At 49.1% G+C, this 17,148-nt stretch overlaps 1 protein-coding gene across 1 annotated transcript in view; it reads left to right on the top strand.

Annotated features, from left to right (window-relative positions):
- Positions 1-4,871: 4,871 nt before the first annotated feature.
- The window catches only part of NOA1 (nitric oxide associated 1), a 31,240-nt gene continuing 18,963 nt past the window's right edge, over positions 4,872-17,148 (top strand). The window contains exons 1-3 of the mRNA XM_045019436.1: positions 4,872-5,372; positions 5,880-6,491; positions 14,366-14,530. Coding sequence (XP_044875371.1) covers positions 4,937-5,372; positions 5,880-6,491; positions 14,366-14,530 — 1,213 coding nt within the window. The 5' untranslated portion in view covers positions 4,872-4,936. The remainder of the gene's footprint in view (positions 5,373-5,879; positions 6,492-14,365; positions 14,531-17,148) is intronic.

Raw genomic sequence — 17,148 nt, 5'->3', positions numbered from 1 at the left:
GAGCGCCTCACTTAACGGTGCCGGTATCTGCCTGGGAAATGCCACTTTAAGCGAAATGATGTTAAGTGAATCCAATTTCCCCATAAGAATTAATGTGAATGGGGGGGTTAGGTTCCAGGCACATTTTTATCACCAGACAAAAGACTATATATATATATATATATATATATATATACACACACATGGTATAAGTTTTAAACAAACAATTTAATACCGGTACACAGCGATGATGATTGTGAAGCTTGGTTCAGGTGGAGGAGTCAGTGGGTGGGATATTTCCCAGGAAATGCCTTACTGCTAAATGAACTAGCAATTGACTGAGCCCTCAAGGGTTAACTCACAGCACTCTACAAGGCAGCAGGAAAGGAGGGAGGGCAGACAGAGACACACACCCTGTGTGTGAGAGAAAAAAATGTGCATTTCCCCTTTAAGTAGCTGACCCTTGTACAGTGCCTTGTTTATTAAATCAGCTTGCTGAGAGGGCAGCCTGCTCTATGGAAGATGGCGTAAGTGGGGTGCAGGAGCAAGGGGTAGGGGGAGACACCCTGACAGCCCCTCATTTTCCCCCCTCCCCCTGTACAGCAAGCAAGAATCTCTGGGAATAGTTCCAAGGCAGAGGGCAGGAGTAGCACATGGTAGTGGGGGGAGGGACAGCTGCTGCACAGGGAATTAAGGGGAGTGGGGAGCTGACAGGGGACTGCTGGTCCACCCTGGTTCCAACCATTCACCAGCTAGCTGCAACGGGCTGCTCTTCCTGCAAGCAGTGGACAAAATAGGCCGCTGCCAAATGACATTAGAAGGAAGCATTGCACAACTTTCAATGAGCATGTTCCCTAATTGATCAGCAACTTAACACTGAAACAACATTAACCGGGATGACTTTAAGCGAGGAGTTCCTGTACTTAAAAAAATGTTTCCAGACCTGGTGGAGAAAAGCTTGAAAGCATCACCCTGGGAGGCTGAGCCAGCAGAAGGCAATTAAACCCAATCCAAGAGCTAGTAACATCTCATGATTTTAAAATCAATCTGACTTTTGATTTTTTAATCCTTGAGGCTGGCAGTACCAGGTCAGTGGTTTGTGGGGTACTCATCTTGTTTTCCTGGACAGAGCCTCTTTTTTGAGCCTCCGTCTTCTGTCCTGGTGGATTTTTCAAGTAACAGGCAATCGGGCCTGTTTGCCCCAAGCACCAGCACACCAAGCGCATGCTTGGGGCGGCAAGCCACTGGGGGCGCTCTGCCGGTCGCTGCGAGGGAGATCCGCCGAATCCACAGGACCAGCGGACCCTCCGCAGGCAAGCCACCGAAGGCAACCTGCCTGCCATGCTTGGGGCAGCAAAATGCCTAGAGCCGCCCCTGCAGGCAATGTCTTGGATTCTTGCAGAGCATATGCTGTACCTCAGAAAGAGCCCTGATTGATCCGCTTCCAGTGGATTTCTGCCCTGAATCCACAGCTGATTGATCTGTTCCCTGCACCCACAGCGGCTGGATCCCTGCCCCCAGCTCTGGGGAAGGAGTCCTGCAGGGAGGGGGCTGCCTGACGGACATCACTGCGTCCTGAGCTTGTGCCAGCTCCACTGCCACCGTGACAGTGTTGGTGTCATTAGGCATGACTCTAGGTAACTCAGGAGGGTGGAAAACCATAAGTGTCAATAAAGCCTTTCTGTAGTAGGCCTGAATGAACTAAAGTCATTCCATGTCTGACCAAAGCGCTCCCATGTTTGAACTTTAATCAACCTAACAAGCTAGCAACAGAGAATGGAATGTGTAACAGCTAGTTATCAGGTGCAACCCCACTCACACCAGTACTAGGAAATAATAATGAGGCCTGTATGCCTCTGGCTAAGGGGCAGAATAACAGATCAAGGAAAATAAAACAAGATAACTGTTCACAGAAGAATTACTAACGAGCTAAAGTGATTGTTGCCAAGTATGACTTAACTGCTTAATGTAATTGCTACTTGCATGATGTATTTGCTATAGAAAAATAGACGGGAGGGGGAAGAAGGGGGGTAAGGAGGAGTGTGGGGGTGATGGGAATGCTTAGCTGAAGTTATGTATAAAGAGAGAAAAACCGCTTGTATCTGTGTGCAGGATTTGAGAATGCTTTTTCTCCCTGGCACCTTCTTGGGCTCAAATAAACTTTGTCTGCTTCTCCACCTTGGTGTGTTTGTTGGAGCGAAGCACACTGGGCAACGAACCACTATTGCTGCTGCCTCGGGCCGTCTGTGCCGGCAACAACAGGGAGTGACACTGTCCCCCACCTCCAGTGATTACCCCCACTCAGGGGTGAAAGTAAGGCAGTACGGCGTACTGGTAAAAAGTAGCCGCCAGTCAGGGGCGGCTCCAGGCCCCAGCACGCCAAGCACGTGCTTGGGCAGCAAGCCGCAGAGGGCGCTCTGCCGGCGCCGCGAGGGCAACAGGCAGGCTGCCTTCGGCGGCTTGCCTGCGGAGGGTCCGCTGGTCCCGCGGCTTCGGAGGACCCCCCCCTGCAGGCAGGCAAGCCGCTGAAGGCAGCCTGCCTACCATGCTTGGGGCAGCAAAATGCCTAGAGCCACCCCTGCCGCCAGTACTGGCCCGTACTGCTGACTTTAAAGCGCTACCGCAGCAGCACTTTAAGGACCCTGCCACAGCAGCGCTTTAATGTCGTTGCCCCTTTTGCCCCCACTGGCCGCTGATGGGGGGGGCAAAAGAAGTAGCTGCCCCGGGGCTGCAATTTAAAAGGGCCTGGGGCTCCAGCTGCTGCTACTGCCTCGGGCCCTTTAAATCATCGCTGGAGACCCAGGTGGCATGGGGTAGGCAGCGCAGATGGGCTGGGTGGGGATGCTGACCCCAGCCCTGCCCCTTCCTGGGGGGCCAGAGCTGGCCCCATACCAGTAAGAGCTCAATTTTACTTTCACCCCAGCCCCCACTGCATGTACCCCTTCCAGCAACCCCAACTGTACCTCCCCCAGCTCCTCCTCCCCCAAGTTTTCCAACTTGTACCCCAACACACATGCAGTGTCCTCTTCTGGGGAATCTGAAACACGGTAACCCACACATAGGACCTTTTGCACAGGGCATTGTAGATTCAGGCTCCAAGACTCTTCAGTCATTCAAGGAGGGCCCTTACTCAACATCTTGCCGAGTTGTTTGTATTTTGTTACAATTGAGTGAGTTACCAACACAGGCCCTGACTGAGCCATTTTGCAATGAGCTCCAGAAGCAGGCATGCTATTGCAGGTTTAGAGCCACACTTTAGCCAATCCTTCTCCTCCTTGCATAGTGCTTATGATTGAAAGCATGATTTTAAGATGATTGGGGCAGGGCGGGAGAAGGTTTGCACTGTTGTTGCTTGGGTTAAAACACTGTGATTGGTCACACACCAGCTTCTACTGGCCACCACACATTGAAATGCAGAAACAAGTGTTTAAGCCGCAGCGTTTCTCAGTTATAAAAACGGAGTTTCAGAAGCACCACTGTCTACCAGCATCTCTCAAATGCGGCCATCATGGCTACATAAAGCAGCCAGGGGCTTTTCTTGCGGCCACAACCGCCTGAGCAGTGATTGGGGGAGAGGGCGCACAAAGCAGCAGACCCTCCCCCGGGGACCGCCAGCAGTGGTTGGGCCCTGCCCTCTTCTGGAGACACGAAAGCTGGAGGAGCGGGCAGCAGGTGTGAGTTCCCCACTTTCCCTGGGGTGGTGGGGTTGGGCTTCAGCCCTGGGGTGGCAGGGAGCAGGCTCCAGCCACAGGGATTTGGGCTCCATTCCCTGTCTGCACAGTGATGGGCTCTGGCCCCAACCTCACCTGCCCATCACCCTCGGCCCCTGCTGCCTCCCCCAGTGCCTTTGGCCCCCACTGCCTCTGTACCGACCTCCCCATCCAGGACTTAATTTTCCAGGGCTGAGTAAGCCTGCTGTTAAAAGTAATATTTGCATGTTTGTTAATATCACTTTTCACAGCAAACTGAGTAGCCAACAAGTTTTTTTTTTAAACAACCAAAAAAGCAAAAGAAATAACAAGAACAAAGACAAGAATGTGTAAAGGACCTTATTTGTGTTTCTATTCTGTTTAGGTCCAGTAAAGAATAGAGAACTGTACATTATTTTTATTACTGAGGCTGCAAAAATAATCCTACATAAATAAATTACAATGATTCCTAGCGCTTTCCTGCTTCCCCAGCTGTGGTCTGGCCCAGTCAGCACCAGGGCCGGCTTTAGGGCGATTCCCAGGAATTGGGCCCCGCGGCTGCGCCTAAGAGGGCCCCGCACCCTCCGCCAAAATGCCGCCGGAAACAGCAGCAACCAATTGAGCTGCCGCCGAATTGCCACCGCTATCTTTGGCACCAGCTCAATCGCTGCCGCTGTCTTTGGCGGCAGCTCTTTCCAATCGGGCCCCGCAGGTCCTAAAGCTGGCCCTGGTCAGCACCCCACAGAGCAGCAGGCCCTGGGCCTTACATGCAGGGTCGGCTCCAGGCCCCAGCACGCCAAGCGCGTGCTTGGGGCGGCACGCCGCGGGGGGGCGCTCCGCCGGTCGGCAAGAGGGTGGCAGGCGGCTCCGGTGGACCTCCCGCAGGTGTGCCTGCGGATGCTCCACCGGAGCCGCGGGACCGGCGACCGCCAGAGCGTCCCCCGCAGAGTGCCGCCGTGCTAGAGCCGCCCCTGCTCACATGCCCCAATTTACAGCTGGGGGAGCAGGAGAGAGGCTAAGCCCCTTGGCCAGGCTCCCGCAGCGAGCCAGGCGCTGGCACCACTGGCACTGCCCGGCTGCCTGTGGGGTATGGCGGAGGCTGCCCCGGGCCCTGGGCAGGCGGGGAGGCGTTCGTTGCTAGGCAGCCCCTGGACTCCCCGCCAGGCCTGGCCCGCGTGCCCAGGCCCGCCCGGCAGGAGGCGCTGGCTCAGGCCCGGCTCTCCGCGTGGCCCAGGCCAGGGGAGCGGAGCCGCTGCCTCGCTTCTCTCATGCACCGACTGAGCCGCGCGCTGCTGCGGGCCCTGGCCCGGGCCCCGCTGCTCCGGCAGCCCCCGGGCCCCGGCCGGCTCCTGCCCGCTGCCCTGCGGCCGGGGAGCCCGGGCGGCCTCTCCACCCGGCCCCGGCGGGAGCCGCCCGCCGCCCCGCAGCGCCCTGCGGCCCAGGGGCCGGGCGGCGAGGAGGAGCAGTTCGTCTTCCCCGAGTACGTGCCCGAGCCGGGCCCGGCGCCGGCCAGGGAGCCGCCCGCCGCCCCGGGCCGCCCGGAGAGGAGGCCGCGGGAGAAGCGGCAGCACCGGGTGACGGGGCGGCCGGACCCGTCGGTGCCGCCCAGCGGGGTGAGCTGCTCGGGCTGCGGGGCGGAGCTGCACTGCCGGGACCCCGCCGTGCCCGGCTACCTGCCCAGCGAGAAGTACCGCAGCCTCATGGGCGGGCAGCCGGGGGGCTCGGAGGGGCAGGCGGCCTTGGGGGGCTCGGAAGGATTGGGGGTGCAGGTGGCCTTGGGGAGCACGGGGGCACAGGGGGCCCTGGGAGGCTTGGAAGGATTGGGGGTTCAGGGAGTCTTGGGGGGCTCGGAAGGATTGGGGGTGCAGGGAGTCTTGGGGGGCTCAGAAGGATTGGGGGTGCAGGGGGCCTTGGGGGGCTCGGAAGGATTGGGGGTGCAGGGAGCCGTGGGGGGCTTGGAAGGATTGGGGGTGCAGGGGGCCCTGGGGGGCTCGGAAGGATTGGGGGTTCAGGGAGTCTTGGGGGGCTCAGAAGGATTGGGGGTGCAGGGGGCCTTGGGGGGCTCAGAAGGATTGGGGCTGCAGGGAGCCTTGGGGGGCTTGGAAGGATTGGGGGTGCAGGGGGCCCTGGGGGGCTCGGAAGGATTGGGGGTTCAGGGAGTCTTGGGGGGCTCAGAAGGATTGGGGGTGCAGGGGGCCCTGGGGAGGTCAGAGGCACACCGGGCCCTGCAAGGGGTGGTGTGTCAGCGCTGCTGGCTCCTGGTCCATCACCAGCAGGCGCTGCACATGCAAGTGTCCCGGGAGCAATACCGCAATCTGGTGAGTGCTGCCCTGCGCAGCCCCCCACGCCACGGACGCCGCCCCCTGGTGCTATACATGGTAGACATGCTGGACCTGCCCGACTCGGTGCTACAGGACCTGCCTCAGCTGGTGGGTGCAGGGTCCAACATCCTGGTGGTGGGCAACAAGGTGGACCTGTTGCCTGGGGACTCTCCAGACTATCTGAAGCGCTTCCGAAAACAGCTGCTGAGGAGCTGTGCGCGTGTGGGCATCCTCCCTGCAGCCCAGGGCTCTGGGGGCCAGGTTGGCAGGCCTGGGAGCCAGAACTTGGTGGATGTGCACCTGATCAGTGCCAAGACAGGCTATGGAGTGGAGGAGCTGATCTCCAAATTGCAGCGCTCTTGGAAGTGCAATGGCGATGTGTATCTCGTAGGAGCTACCAACTCCGGCAAATCCACACTGTTCAATACTCTGCTGCAGTCTGACTATTGCAAGTCCAAAGCCCCGGAGGTGATCAACAGAGCAACAATCTCGCCCTGGCCAGGTGAGAGGGGCATGGATGGGGACTTTTATCAGTATCTGTTTGGACTAAGCTTTTCAGGGCAAGGAGCATCTCTTAGGCTTTTATATAGGGGCCTGTTCCTGACTCTGATCTCCTGGGGGGTGTTATGTATATAATAACTATTCCCCCAAAAAGTTGGTAAAAGAACTTTTAAGGTTGAAAAATCAAGCACTCCAAAGTTAAGCTTTCCCTTAGTCCGGTCTCCTTGTGCATTTGTATTATGATACAGGCTTATTAAATACAGGCATATTAAATGGCACAAACCTTTGTTAACATAGAGTTATGGTTGTCTGGTGGTAGCTCAGGCCTTTCAGAACTTCAAGTTCAGCAAAACTCAACACTTCTGAAAACCAGGAAACACAACCTTAACTCAGCCCTGTGAAGCTGGCAATAGCCATTGGAAATCATCTGCATACACTCTAAGCATTAGGTGTAGCTGTATTTAATGGGAGAGGAATGAGCTGGGATAGCTTGGAAGAGCTGGGATTGTGATATGAGGAGATTTGTGGCTGAGTACTCCCATGTGTGTTTTCAAAAGAAAGAGATGCAGGTTCCAGTCTGCGTCCATTCAGTACAGCATTGTGTAGGTTGTAGCAGGGCAGTAGAAGCTTCTTGGCATGGGCATTGTCAGTGGTGAGATGGTATATGAGAGCAGCTGGGTGTGGATTTAATGATGGGTTGGGGAAAGTCCAGGTTTGGGAAATATCCTGTGTGCAAGTGTCAAGGGATTGTAAAAGGGTATGAAGCAGTTGTTAAATTTCACAAGTGTGATATTCTGTCAAGGGAGTAGGCTCATGTTTGAGCATAGGGTAAGTGCAGCTAGCACCTGTCTAGTAGAGGAAAGGCAGAGGGCCAATATTTATGTTACTGGTGTGTTGGGGCAGAGTTAAGATTGTGTGGGGTTTTACCTTAACTCTGTATTTCCTGATTATCAGAAGTTTGAGTTTTGCTGAACTAAGCATTCTGGAGGGACACAAGCTATTTGCAGATAACCTTAATTCTGTGTTAACAAAGATTTTTGTCAGTGTATTTCCTAGTTTTTTAAACAGAACTCTTTGTTAGTAGGAGGCAGTGGTCATTTGGGCAGTTGTAGTTCTCACTTAGGTTTGCAGTTGATATGCTACTGTGGCTTAAAATGAAAAGACTTAGCTGTTATCTAGTGGTTTCATCAATAGATCTCAAAGAAGTTTCCATATTCCCATTTCACAGATGGGAAACTGAGGCACAGAGGTGAAGTGACTTGCCCAAGGTCACCCAGACAGCCAGTGGCAGAGCTAGTAATAGTCTCAGTCCAGTGGTCTTTCCACTAGGCCACTCAGTTGCCATGTGATTCCTCAGTGCTCCTCCCCGCTCCTGTACATTTTGTTGTACTGGAATGGGGATAATGGTCGTGCTTTGAAACGTCTGCAGTGTGTAGCGGCTAACAGGGCCAGCGAGAGAAATCTCATCCGTGTTCTATGTCCCAAAACCTTGACAGTTTTATGACATGGTAGTTATAGTAATTATAAGCATGTGAGGGAAGACGCGTGTGTCTCTCTCCTGCTCTGCCCCTTGCCACGGCATTCCCTGGCAACATACAGTGCCCACCCTCAACATTTCCAGCTCCCCCTCCCATCCCCATCCCATCGAGCCAGCAGATGGCACAGGCATGCCAGTTCTCAGGTCCTCACCTTTGTCTCCTCAGTATGTTCTTGGTGCTTACTCTCAGCCTGCCTTTTTAAAGCTCTCCACCCAGAGGGGCAGGGGGGCTTCCACAGATCCTGGCTCACATGGCAGGGCAGAGGGGCAAGAGAAAGGGGCCAGACACCCCCAGGAAGGTAAGAGGTCTCCAGAACCTGGTTCATGCGGGGAGGCAAAGAGAGGGGTCAGACCACCATAGATGGGCTGAGCCCCCAGATCCTGGTGCACACAGATAGGAGTAGGGAGAGCACCATTGTGGGGACAGGACATCCAGGTACCAGCTCCCATAGAATCATAGAATATCAGGGTTGGAAGAGACCTTAGGAGGTATCTAATCCAACCCCCTGCTCAAAGCAGGACCAACCCTCTGCCTCTATTCTTCCCCATCCCTCTGCCACTCATTCTCATGTCTCCTTCCCATTGTCCCTCTCCTGAGCCCTCCCAATCTCCCTCAATTCTTCTATCACCCATCCCCATTTATTCCCCCCCCGCTGCAGCCCCAAGCCCCTCACTCTTATTTCCCCTCAAATGCCCTTCTGCCTGCAACCATTCACATTTGTTTGTTTTTCTTTTTTTCTTTTTTTAACAAAACTGCTTTGATTACATTCTCCCAATATAAAAAACAACCAATTGTGCCTCTCTGGTGACGCAAAGCAGCTGTTAGACCTGGTTTAACTGGCCAGTTAAGTTAGCTTTGTATCTAGTTTGCGAGTGAAGCAAAGTAGCTGGAATGGGCTAGTGAACTTAGACTCATAGATTTTAAGGTCAGAAGGGACCATTATGATCATCTAGTCAGACCTCCTGCACAATGCAGGCCACAGAATCTCACCCACCCACTCCTGTAACAAACCCCTAGCCTATGTCTGAGTTATTGAAGTCCTCAAATCGTGGTTTGAAGACCTCAAGCTGCAGAGAATCCTCCAGCAAGTGACCCGTGCCCCCATGCTGCAGAGGAAGGCGAAAAATCTCCAGGGCCTCTGCCAATCTGCCCTGGAGGAAAATTCCTTCCCGACCCCAAATATGGCAATCAGTTAAACCCTGAGCATGTGAGCAAGACTCACCAGCCAGCACCCAGGAAAGAATTCTCTGTAGTAACTCAGATCCCACCCCATCTAACATCCCATCACAGACCACTGGGCATACTTACCTGCTGATAATCAAAGATCAGTTGCCAAATTAATTGCCAAAATTAGGCTATCCCATCATACCATCCCCTCTATAAACTTATCAAGCTTAGTCTTGAAGCCAGATATGTCTCTTGCCCCCACTACTCCCCTTGGAAGGCTGTTCCAGAACTTCACTCCTCTGATAGTTAGAAACCTTCGTCTAATTTCAAGTCTAAACTTCCTAGTGTCCAGTTTATGTTCTTGTGTCCACATTGGTACTAAGCTTAAATAATTCCTCTCCCTCCCTAATATTTATCCCTCTGATATATTTATAAAGAGCAATCATATCCCCCCTCAACCTTCTTTTGCTTAGGCTAAACAAGCCAAGCTATTCAAGTCTCCTTTCATAAGACAGGTTTTCCATTCCTCGGATCATCCTAGTAGGCCCTTCTCTGTACCTCTTCCAGTTTGAATTCATCCTTCTTAAACACGGGAGACCAGAACTGCACACAATATTCCAGATGAGGTCTCACCAGTGCCTGGTATAACGGTACTAACATCTCCTTATCTTTGCTGGAAATACCTCGCCTGATGCATCCTAAAACCGCATAAGCTTTTTTAATGGCCATATCACATTGGCGGCTCATAGTCATCCTGTGATCAACCAATACTCCGAGGTCCTTCTCCTCCTCTGTTACTTCCAACTGATGTGTCCCCAATTTATAACTAAAATTCTTGTTATTAATCCCCAAATGCATGACCTTGAACTTTTCACTATTAAATTTCATCCTATTACTATTACTCCAGTTTACAAGGTCATCCAGATCTTCCTGTATGATATCCCTGTCCTCCTCAGTGTTAGCAATACCTCCCAGCTTTGTGTCATCCGCAAACTTTATTAGCACATTCCCACTTTTTGTGCCAAGGTCAGTAATAAAAAGATTAAATAAGATTGGTCCCAAAACTGATCCCTGAGGAACGCCACTAGTAACCTCCTTCCAGCCTGACAGTTCAACTTTCAGTACGACCCGTTGTAGTCTCCCCTTTAACCAGTTCCTTATCCACCTTTCAATTTTCATATTGATCCCCATCTTTTCCAATTTAACTAATAATTCCCCATGTGGAACCGTATCAAATGCCTTACTGAAATCGAGGTAAATTAGATCCACTGCATTTCCTTTGTCTAAAAAATCTGTTACCTTCTCAAAGAAGGAGATCAGGTTGGTTTGGCACGATCTACCTTTTGTAAAACCATGTTGTATTTTGTCCCAATTACCATTGACCTCAATGTCCTTAACTACTTTCTCCTTCAAAATTTTTTCAAAGACCTTACATGTTACAGATGTCAAACTAACAGGCCTATAGTTACTCGGATCACTTTTTTTCCCTTTCTTAAAAATAGGAACTATATTAGCAATTTTCCAGTTGTACAGTACAACCCCTGAGTTTACTGATTCATTAAAAATTCTTGCTAATGGGCTTGCAATTTCATGTGCTAGTTCCTTTAATATTCTTGGATGAAGATTATCTGGGCCCTCTGATTTAGTCCCATTAAGCTGTTAGAGTTTGGCTTCTACCTCGGATGTGGTAATATCTACCTCCATATCCTCATTCCCATTTGTCATCCTACCATTATCCCTAAGCTCCTGATTAGCCTCATTAAAGACTGAGGCAAAGTATTTGTTTAGATCAGGGGTCGTCAACCTTTCAGAAGTGGTGTGCCGAGTCTTCATTTATTCATTCTAACTTAAGATTTCGCGTGCCGGTAATACATTTTAACGTTTTTAGAAGGTCTCTTTTTATAAGTCTATAATATATAATTAAACTATTGTTGTATATAAAGTAAATAGGGTTTTTAAAATGTTTAAGAAGCTTCATTTAAAATTAAATTAAAATGCAGAGCCCCCTGGACTGGTGGCCAGGACCTGAGCAGTGTGAGTGCCACTGAAAATCAGCTCGCGTGCCGTCTTCGGCACACATGCCATAGGTTGCCTGCCCCTGGTTTAGATATTGGGCCATGCCTAAATTATCCTTAACCTCCATTCCATCCTCAGTGTTTAGTAGTCCCACTTCTTCTTTCTTTGTTTTCTTATTTATATGGCTATAGAACCTTTTACTATTGGTTTTAGTTCCCTTTGCAAGGTCCAACTCTACATGGCTTTTGGCCTTTCTCACTTTATCCCTACATGTTCTGACCTCAATAAGGTAGCCTTCCTTGCTAATCCCTCCCATCTTCCACTTCTTGTAGGCTTTCTGCTTTTTCTTAATCACCTCTCTGAGATGCTTGCTCATCCTGCTTGGTCTACAACTCCTGCCTATGATTTTTTTCCCCTTTTTTGGGATGCAGGCTTCTGATAGTTTCTGCAACTTTGACTTGAAGTAATTCCAGGCCTCCTCCATCTTTAGAGCCACAAGTCCTTCAGTCCAATCCACTTCCCTAACTAATTTCCTTAATTCTTTAAAGTTAACCCTTTTGAAATAAAAAACCCAGATCTATTTTTGTTTATCCTTCCATCTAGTTTGAACCGAATTAGCTCATGATCACTCGAACCAAGGTTGTCCCCTACAACCAATGCTTCTATGAGGTCCTCACTACTCACCAAAACCAAATCTAAAATGGCATCCCCTCTTGTTGGTTCTTCAACTACTTGGTGAAGAAATCCATCAGCTATTGCATCCAGAAAAATCTGAGCCCTAGTATTATTATTATTAGCACTTGTCCTCCAGTCTATATCTGGGAAGTTAGTCTCCCATGATCACACAGTTCCCATTTAAAACATTAAAGAGGTCTCTATCCATATCCAAATCAGATCCTGGCGGTCTGTAGCACACCCCAAGCACTATCTCAGGGGAGGCTCTAGTAGCTTTCTTTCCCAATGTGATTTTTGCCCAGACAGACTCTGTCTTATCCATTCCATCACTTATTTCTTTACAGTTAACCTCATCATTGATATACAATGCTACTCCACCACCTTTGCCTTTATTTCTATCTTTCCTAAACTGCACATAGCCTTCAATACCTGTACTCCAGTCATGACTACTATTCCACCATGTTTCTGTTATCCTTATAATATCCGGTTTCACTTCCTGCACCAGTAGCTCTAGTTCCTCCATTTTGTTACCGAGGCTCCTCGCATTAGTGTACAAACATCTTAATTTTTGCCATTTGGTTTCACTGACATTCTTTACCCGGTTAGGCACAGACATTCTACCACCAGTATCACCAATTAGACTGGTATCTATACTACCCTTCCTCCTTACATCCATTCTCCTGCCCACGGCTGCATCCTCTCTTAGTTTGTTTTCTTCCCTCTCAATGTTGAATTCCATTACCTGGACATCTCCCAACCATCTCCCCCAAATTCCTAGTTTAAAGCTCTCTTATTCAGTTGTGCCAGCCTCCATCCTAGAAGTCTATTTCCCTCCTTACTCAGGTGAAGTCTGTCCTGAGAGAACAGTCCTCTGTCCATGAATGCTTCCCAGTGGCCGTACATCCCAAAGCCCTCCTTATAGCACCACTGCCTGAGCCATCTGTTTATCGCGATAATCTTCTCACACCTTTGTTGCCCTTCTCTAGGAACAGGCAGAATCCCACTGAAGATCACCTGAGCCTCGATTTCCTTAAGTGTCTTCCCCAGTCTGGCATAGTCTCCCTTGATACGTTCCAGCGAGAATCTAGCCGTATCATTTGTTCCCACATGAAGGACAATCAGCGGATTCTTTCCTGCTCCCATTAAGATCCTTTTCAGCCTCAGGTCCACATCCCGTATCTTAGCACTCGGCAGACAGCACACCCTTCTGTTCTCCGGATCAGCTCTAGTTACCGGCCTGTCTATTCTTCTCAGTAAGGAGTCCCCAATCATGTAGACCTGCCTTTTCCTGGTGACAGTGTGATTCTCCGGTCTATCCCCTGTTCCCTCTGGCTGCAAGTCCTCTCGATTTCTATTGTCCCTTGCAATCCTCCACAACCCATCCCGTATCCTCCTGGGGCTCATATTTGGTGTTCTCTCCATTGCCTCTTCCCCTCTTCCTATAGGACTAGCTGTTCTTCTCTTCTTCCTTGCCCCCTCACCTTCAGCAACCACCTGCTGTGCCCCTTCTTCATTTTCCAACTCTGCAAACCTGTTCCTGAGCTCTGTTTCTCCTTCACTGGCCCGTCTTTTCCTCTGCCTGGTTCTCTTAGTCACATGCTTCCACCGTTCACTTTCCTCACCCAGCAGTCTCCCCTCAGAATTCTTTGGTCCTGCTTCCATCTGCAAGTCTGAGCTTTTCCCTTCATCCTCCTCATAACTTTGCTCCATCATCTGCTCGGACCCCCTTCTACATTCCACCAGAGTTTCCACCTGCATCTCCAGTCCTCGGATCTTTTCTTCCATCAGCTCTATCAGTTGGCACTTCATGTAGACGAAACTCTTTTCAGGTACCCCCTACAGGATCATGTACATGCCGCAGCTTCCACATCCAGTCATCCTCATTGTGTCTTTCACTGCTGCCTCTGTATCGGTCATAGCCTTCCCACCTAAAACCTGTTAGTCCAGGAAACAGAAACCAAAACAAACCCCCAACAGGCACCGCAACACAACCCACTCCCTTCACTAGCCTGTCAGTTCCTCTGCCTAGATCTCCAGGTCTCCCCCGCAAACTCCCCCTGTAAACTCTCACTGAAACTCCCCTGTTTACAGCTCTGTTTGCTGGCTCCTGTGCCGGGGCAACTGTCTATGCCGCTGCCTGACTGGCTGGCTACCTTTATAGGACCCCTAAGCAGAGAAGCCCCGCCCCCTAATCAGGGCTCAGCTTCTCTCCCAGCACACTGCGCCTACCAGCCTCCTCACATGCAAACTACAAAATACAATACACAAAATACAAAAACCTTCTCCTCCAACAGAACTCCCACTGAAACTCCCCTGTTTACAGCTCTGTTTGCTGGCTCCTGTGCCGCTGCAGCTGTCTATCTTTCTTCTGTATGTGGCTTTTTTCATTGTTTGAACCTTAACATTTAATTGCTTTTATATATACTGTGTTCAGTTTGCACAGTCACAGACCTGGATAGTGTTGGAATTTGTTTTTCAGGCACAACTTTAAACCTCCTGAAATTTCCAATTATTAACCCTACATCTGACAGACTGTTCAGGAGACAGGAGAGGCTAAAAGCAGATGCAGAAAAAACTGAAGAACAACTTAGTGATGATGAACAAAAGTATCTTAAATGCCTTAAAAAGCAAGGTTATTTAATAGGTGAGTATTACCTGAGGAAGAGTATCACCATTTGTTCTCAGATGCAAATATTGCATTATACAAAAGACTCAATTAAGCTTTACTGTAAGGTAAGTCAGTGTCTAAAGTGAACTCTTAATTGGTAAACATTGCTAGCCAACATACATTTATGATACATTCTAATTTGGGTTACTAGCGTACGCGATAGTGCAACAGCATATCAGAATAAGAATTCTTCAAATATATATTAATAATCTTCAGTAAATCCTTATTCTTGATCTTATTAACAAAAAGCAGGTTAAGGGGCGACTTGATTACAGTCTATAAGTACCTAAATGAGGAACACACATTTAATAATGGGCTCTTTAATCTAGCAGAGAAAGGTATAACATGATCCAATGGCTGGAAGTTGAAGCTAGACAAATTCAGACTGGAAATAAGGCATAATTTTTTTGACAGTGAAAGTAATTAACCATAGGAACAATTTACCAAGGGTCATGGTGGATTCTTCATCACTAATTTTAAATCAAGATTGGATGTTTTTATAAAAGATCCACTCTAGAAATTATTTAGGAGAAGTTCTTTGGCCTGTAAATTATATAAGAGGCCAGACTAGATGATCACAATGGTAGCTTCTGTCCTTGGAATATGTGAAAATCTAATATGCCGGAACTCTGACTTTCTAAAAGTCATAACTTCAGATTTTTTTTTTAATGTCACCTGCTTTCATTCTACCCAATAAGAGGTATATATACGTAAGTTTCTCCCAGACACCACACCAATGCATCAATTCAGTCCTTGTCCTTCTGGTGTAGCTGGCTTAATGGATTTCCAGGATTGCATCGCAACTCTTTCTCCTTTTCCAAAATAAAAAAGACTAATACATTTAATTGTATTGGCTATTCATTGGTAATATGCAAACTGATGGTGTGTCTTGTAGAAATGGGCCAAAAGACTACAATTACCTTCAAAGAGAATGTCGTCCAAAGACACTTTAATATAGCTGGAGATGGGTCCAGCTACTGAGTTAGGTTTTAGGGTAGGGATAGGATACAGAGGGACCTAGACAAATTAGAGGATTGGGCCAAAATAAATATGATGAAGTTCAACAAGGACAAGTGCAGAGTCCTGCACTTAGGACGGAAGAATCCCATGCACTGCTACAGACTAGGGACCGAATGGCTGGGCAGCAGTTCTGCAGAAAAGGACCTAGGGGTTACGGTTGCCGAAAAGCTGAATATGAGTCAACAGTGTGCCCTTGTTGCCAAGAAGGCTAATGGCATTTTGGGTTGTATAAGTAGGGGCATTTCCAGCAGATCGAGGGATGTGATCATTCCCCTCTACTCAGCACTGGTGAGGCCTCATTTGGAGTACTGTGTCCAGTTTTGGGCCCCACACTACAAGAAGGATGTGGATAAATTGGAGAGAGTCCAGCGGAGGGCAACAAAAATGATTAGGGGGCTGGAGCACATGACTTATGAGGAGAGGCTGAGGGAACTGGGATTGTTTAGTCTGCAGAAGAGAAGAATGAGGGGGGATTTGATAGCTGCTTTCAACTACCTGAAAGGGGGTTCCAAAGAGGATGGATCTAGACTGTTCTCAGTGGTAGAAGATGACAGAACAAGGAGTAATGGTCTCAAGTTGCAGAGGGGGAGGTTTAGGTTGGATATTAGGAAAAACTTTTTCACTAGTAGGGTGGTGAAGAACTGGAATGCGTTACCTAGGGAGGTGGTGGAATCTCCTTCCTCAGAGGTTTTTAAGGTCAGGCTTGACAAAGCCCTGGCTGGGATGATTTAGTTGGTGTTGGTCCTGCTTTGAGCAGGGGGTTGGACTAGATGACCTCCTGAGGTCCCTTCCAACCCTGAGATTCTATGATTCTGTGATTTCCAACAAGTGCAGAAATGTTCAGATCTGGAGTTTTTGTTCAGGCATATCCATGTGTGACCGGTGTTCCGGGGGGTCACACTGAGATTGCTCAATCTGCTCCAAACTGGTAGTTATTTCTAATACTTAGATTCACCAAGCCAGCAACAAAACAGCTTCTATGATACCTAACTGGTTACCCAGAAGCCAAAACAAAGCTCCCTTAAAGCAACCCCCCCAGACAGCCAGTTCAAATATTATGAAGATTACTGAAAATCTTCTTTATCCTATAAAAAGTTATTCCAATCCCGAAGGATCAGATACATCACCCACCAGGTCAGTGAATATTTCAGATCTTACCCAAATACACGCTTACCGCCAATTCTTATTAACTAAACTAAGATTTATTAAAGGACAGAGAGTGGATATTGGTTAAAAGATCATTCTACACACAGACTTGAATAAAATTCTTAGGTCAGTTTCATAGTAGAGATGGTGAGCTTTAAAGTTGCGAAGAGTTCTTTTTCAGAATTAGTCCATAGGTTACAATCCAATGTCCAATATCAGGGAGATCCAGATGGGACTGGAGACCTCAGTCTTCGGACTCAAACTTCCCCTGACAAGCTTAAGCAGATCTGAGATAATAGGGTCAGGGCTCAAGAGTTCTTTTTATAGTTCTTTGGCAGCCTCTTGACAGTGTGAAGTCCTTGGGTGAACAATAGCGGCTTTGAAGTAACCTATTTCTTAAGCATAATCAGTAATTAGCTACATGGATT

The sequence above is a fragment of the Mauremys mutica genome, chromosome 5 (assembly GCF_020497125.1).
Source record: "Mauremys mutica isolate MM-2020 ecotype Southern chromosome 5, ASM2049712v1, whole genome shotgun sequence".
NCBI classification, from domain to species: domain Eukaryota; kingdom Metazoa; phylum Chordata; order Testudines; family Geoemydidae; genus Mauremys; species Mauremys mutica.
This window is presented reverse-complemented; position numbering and strand designations above follow the sequence as displayed.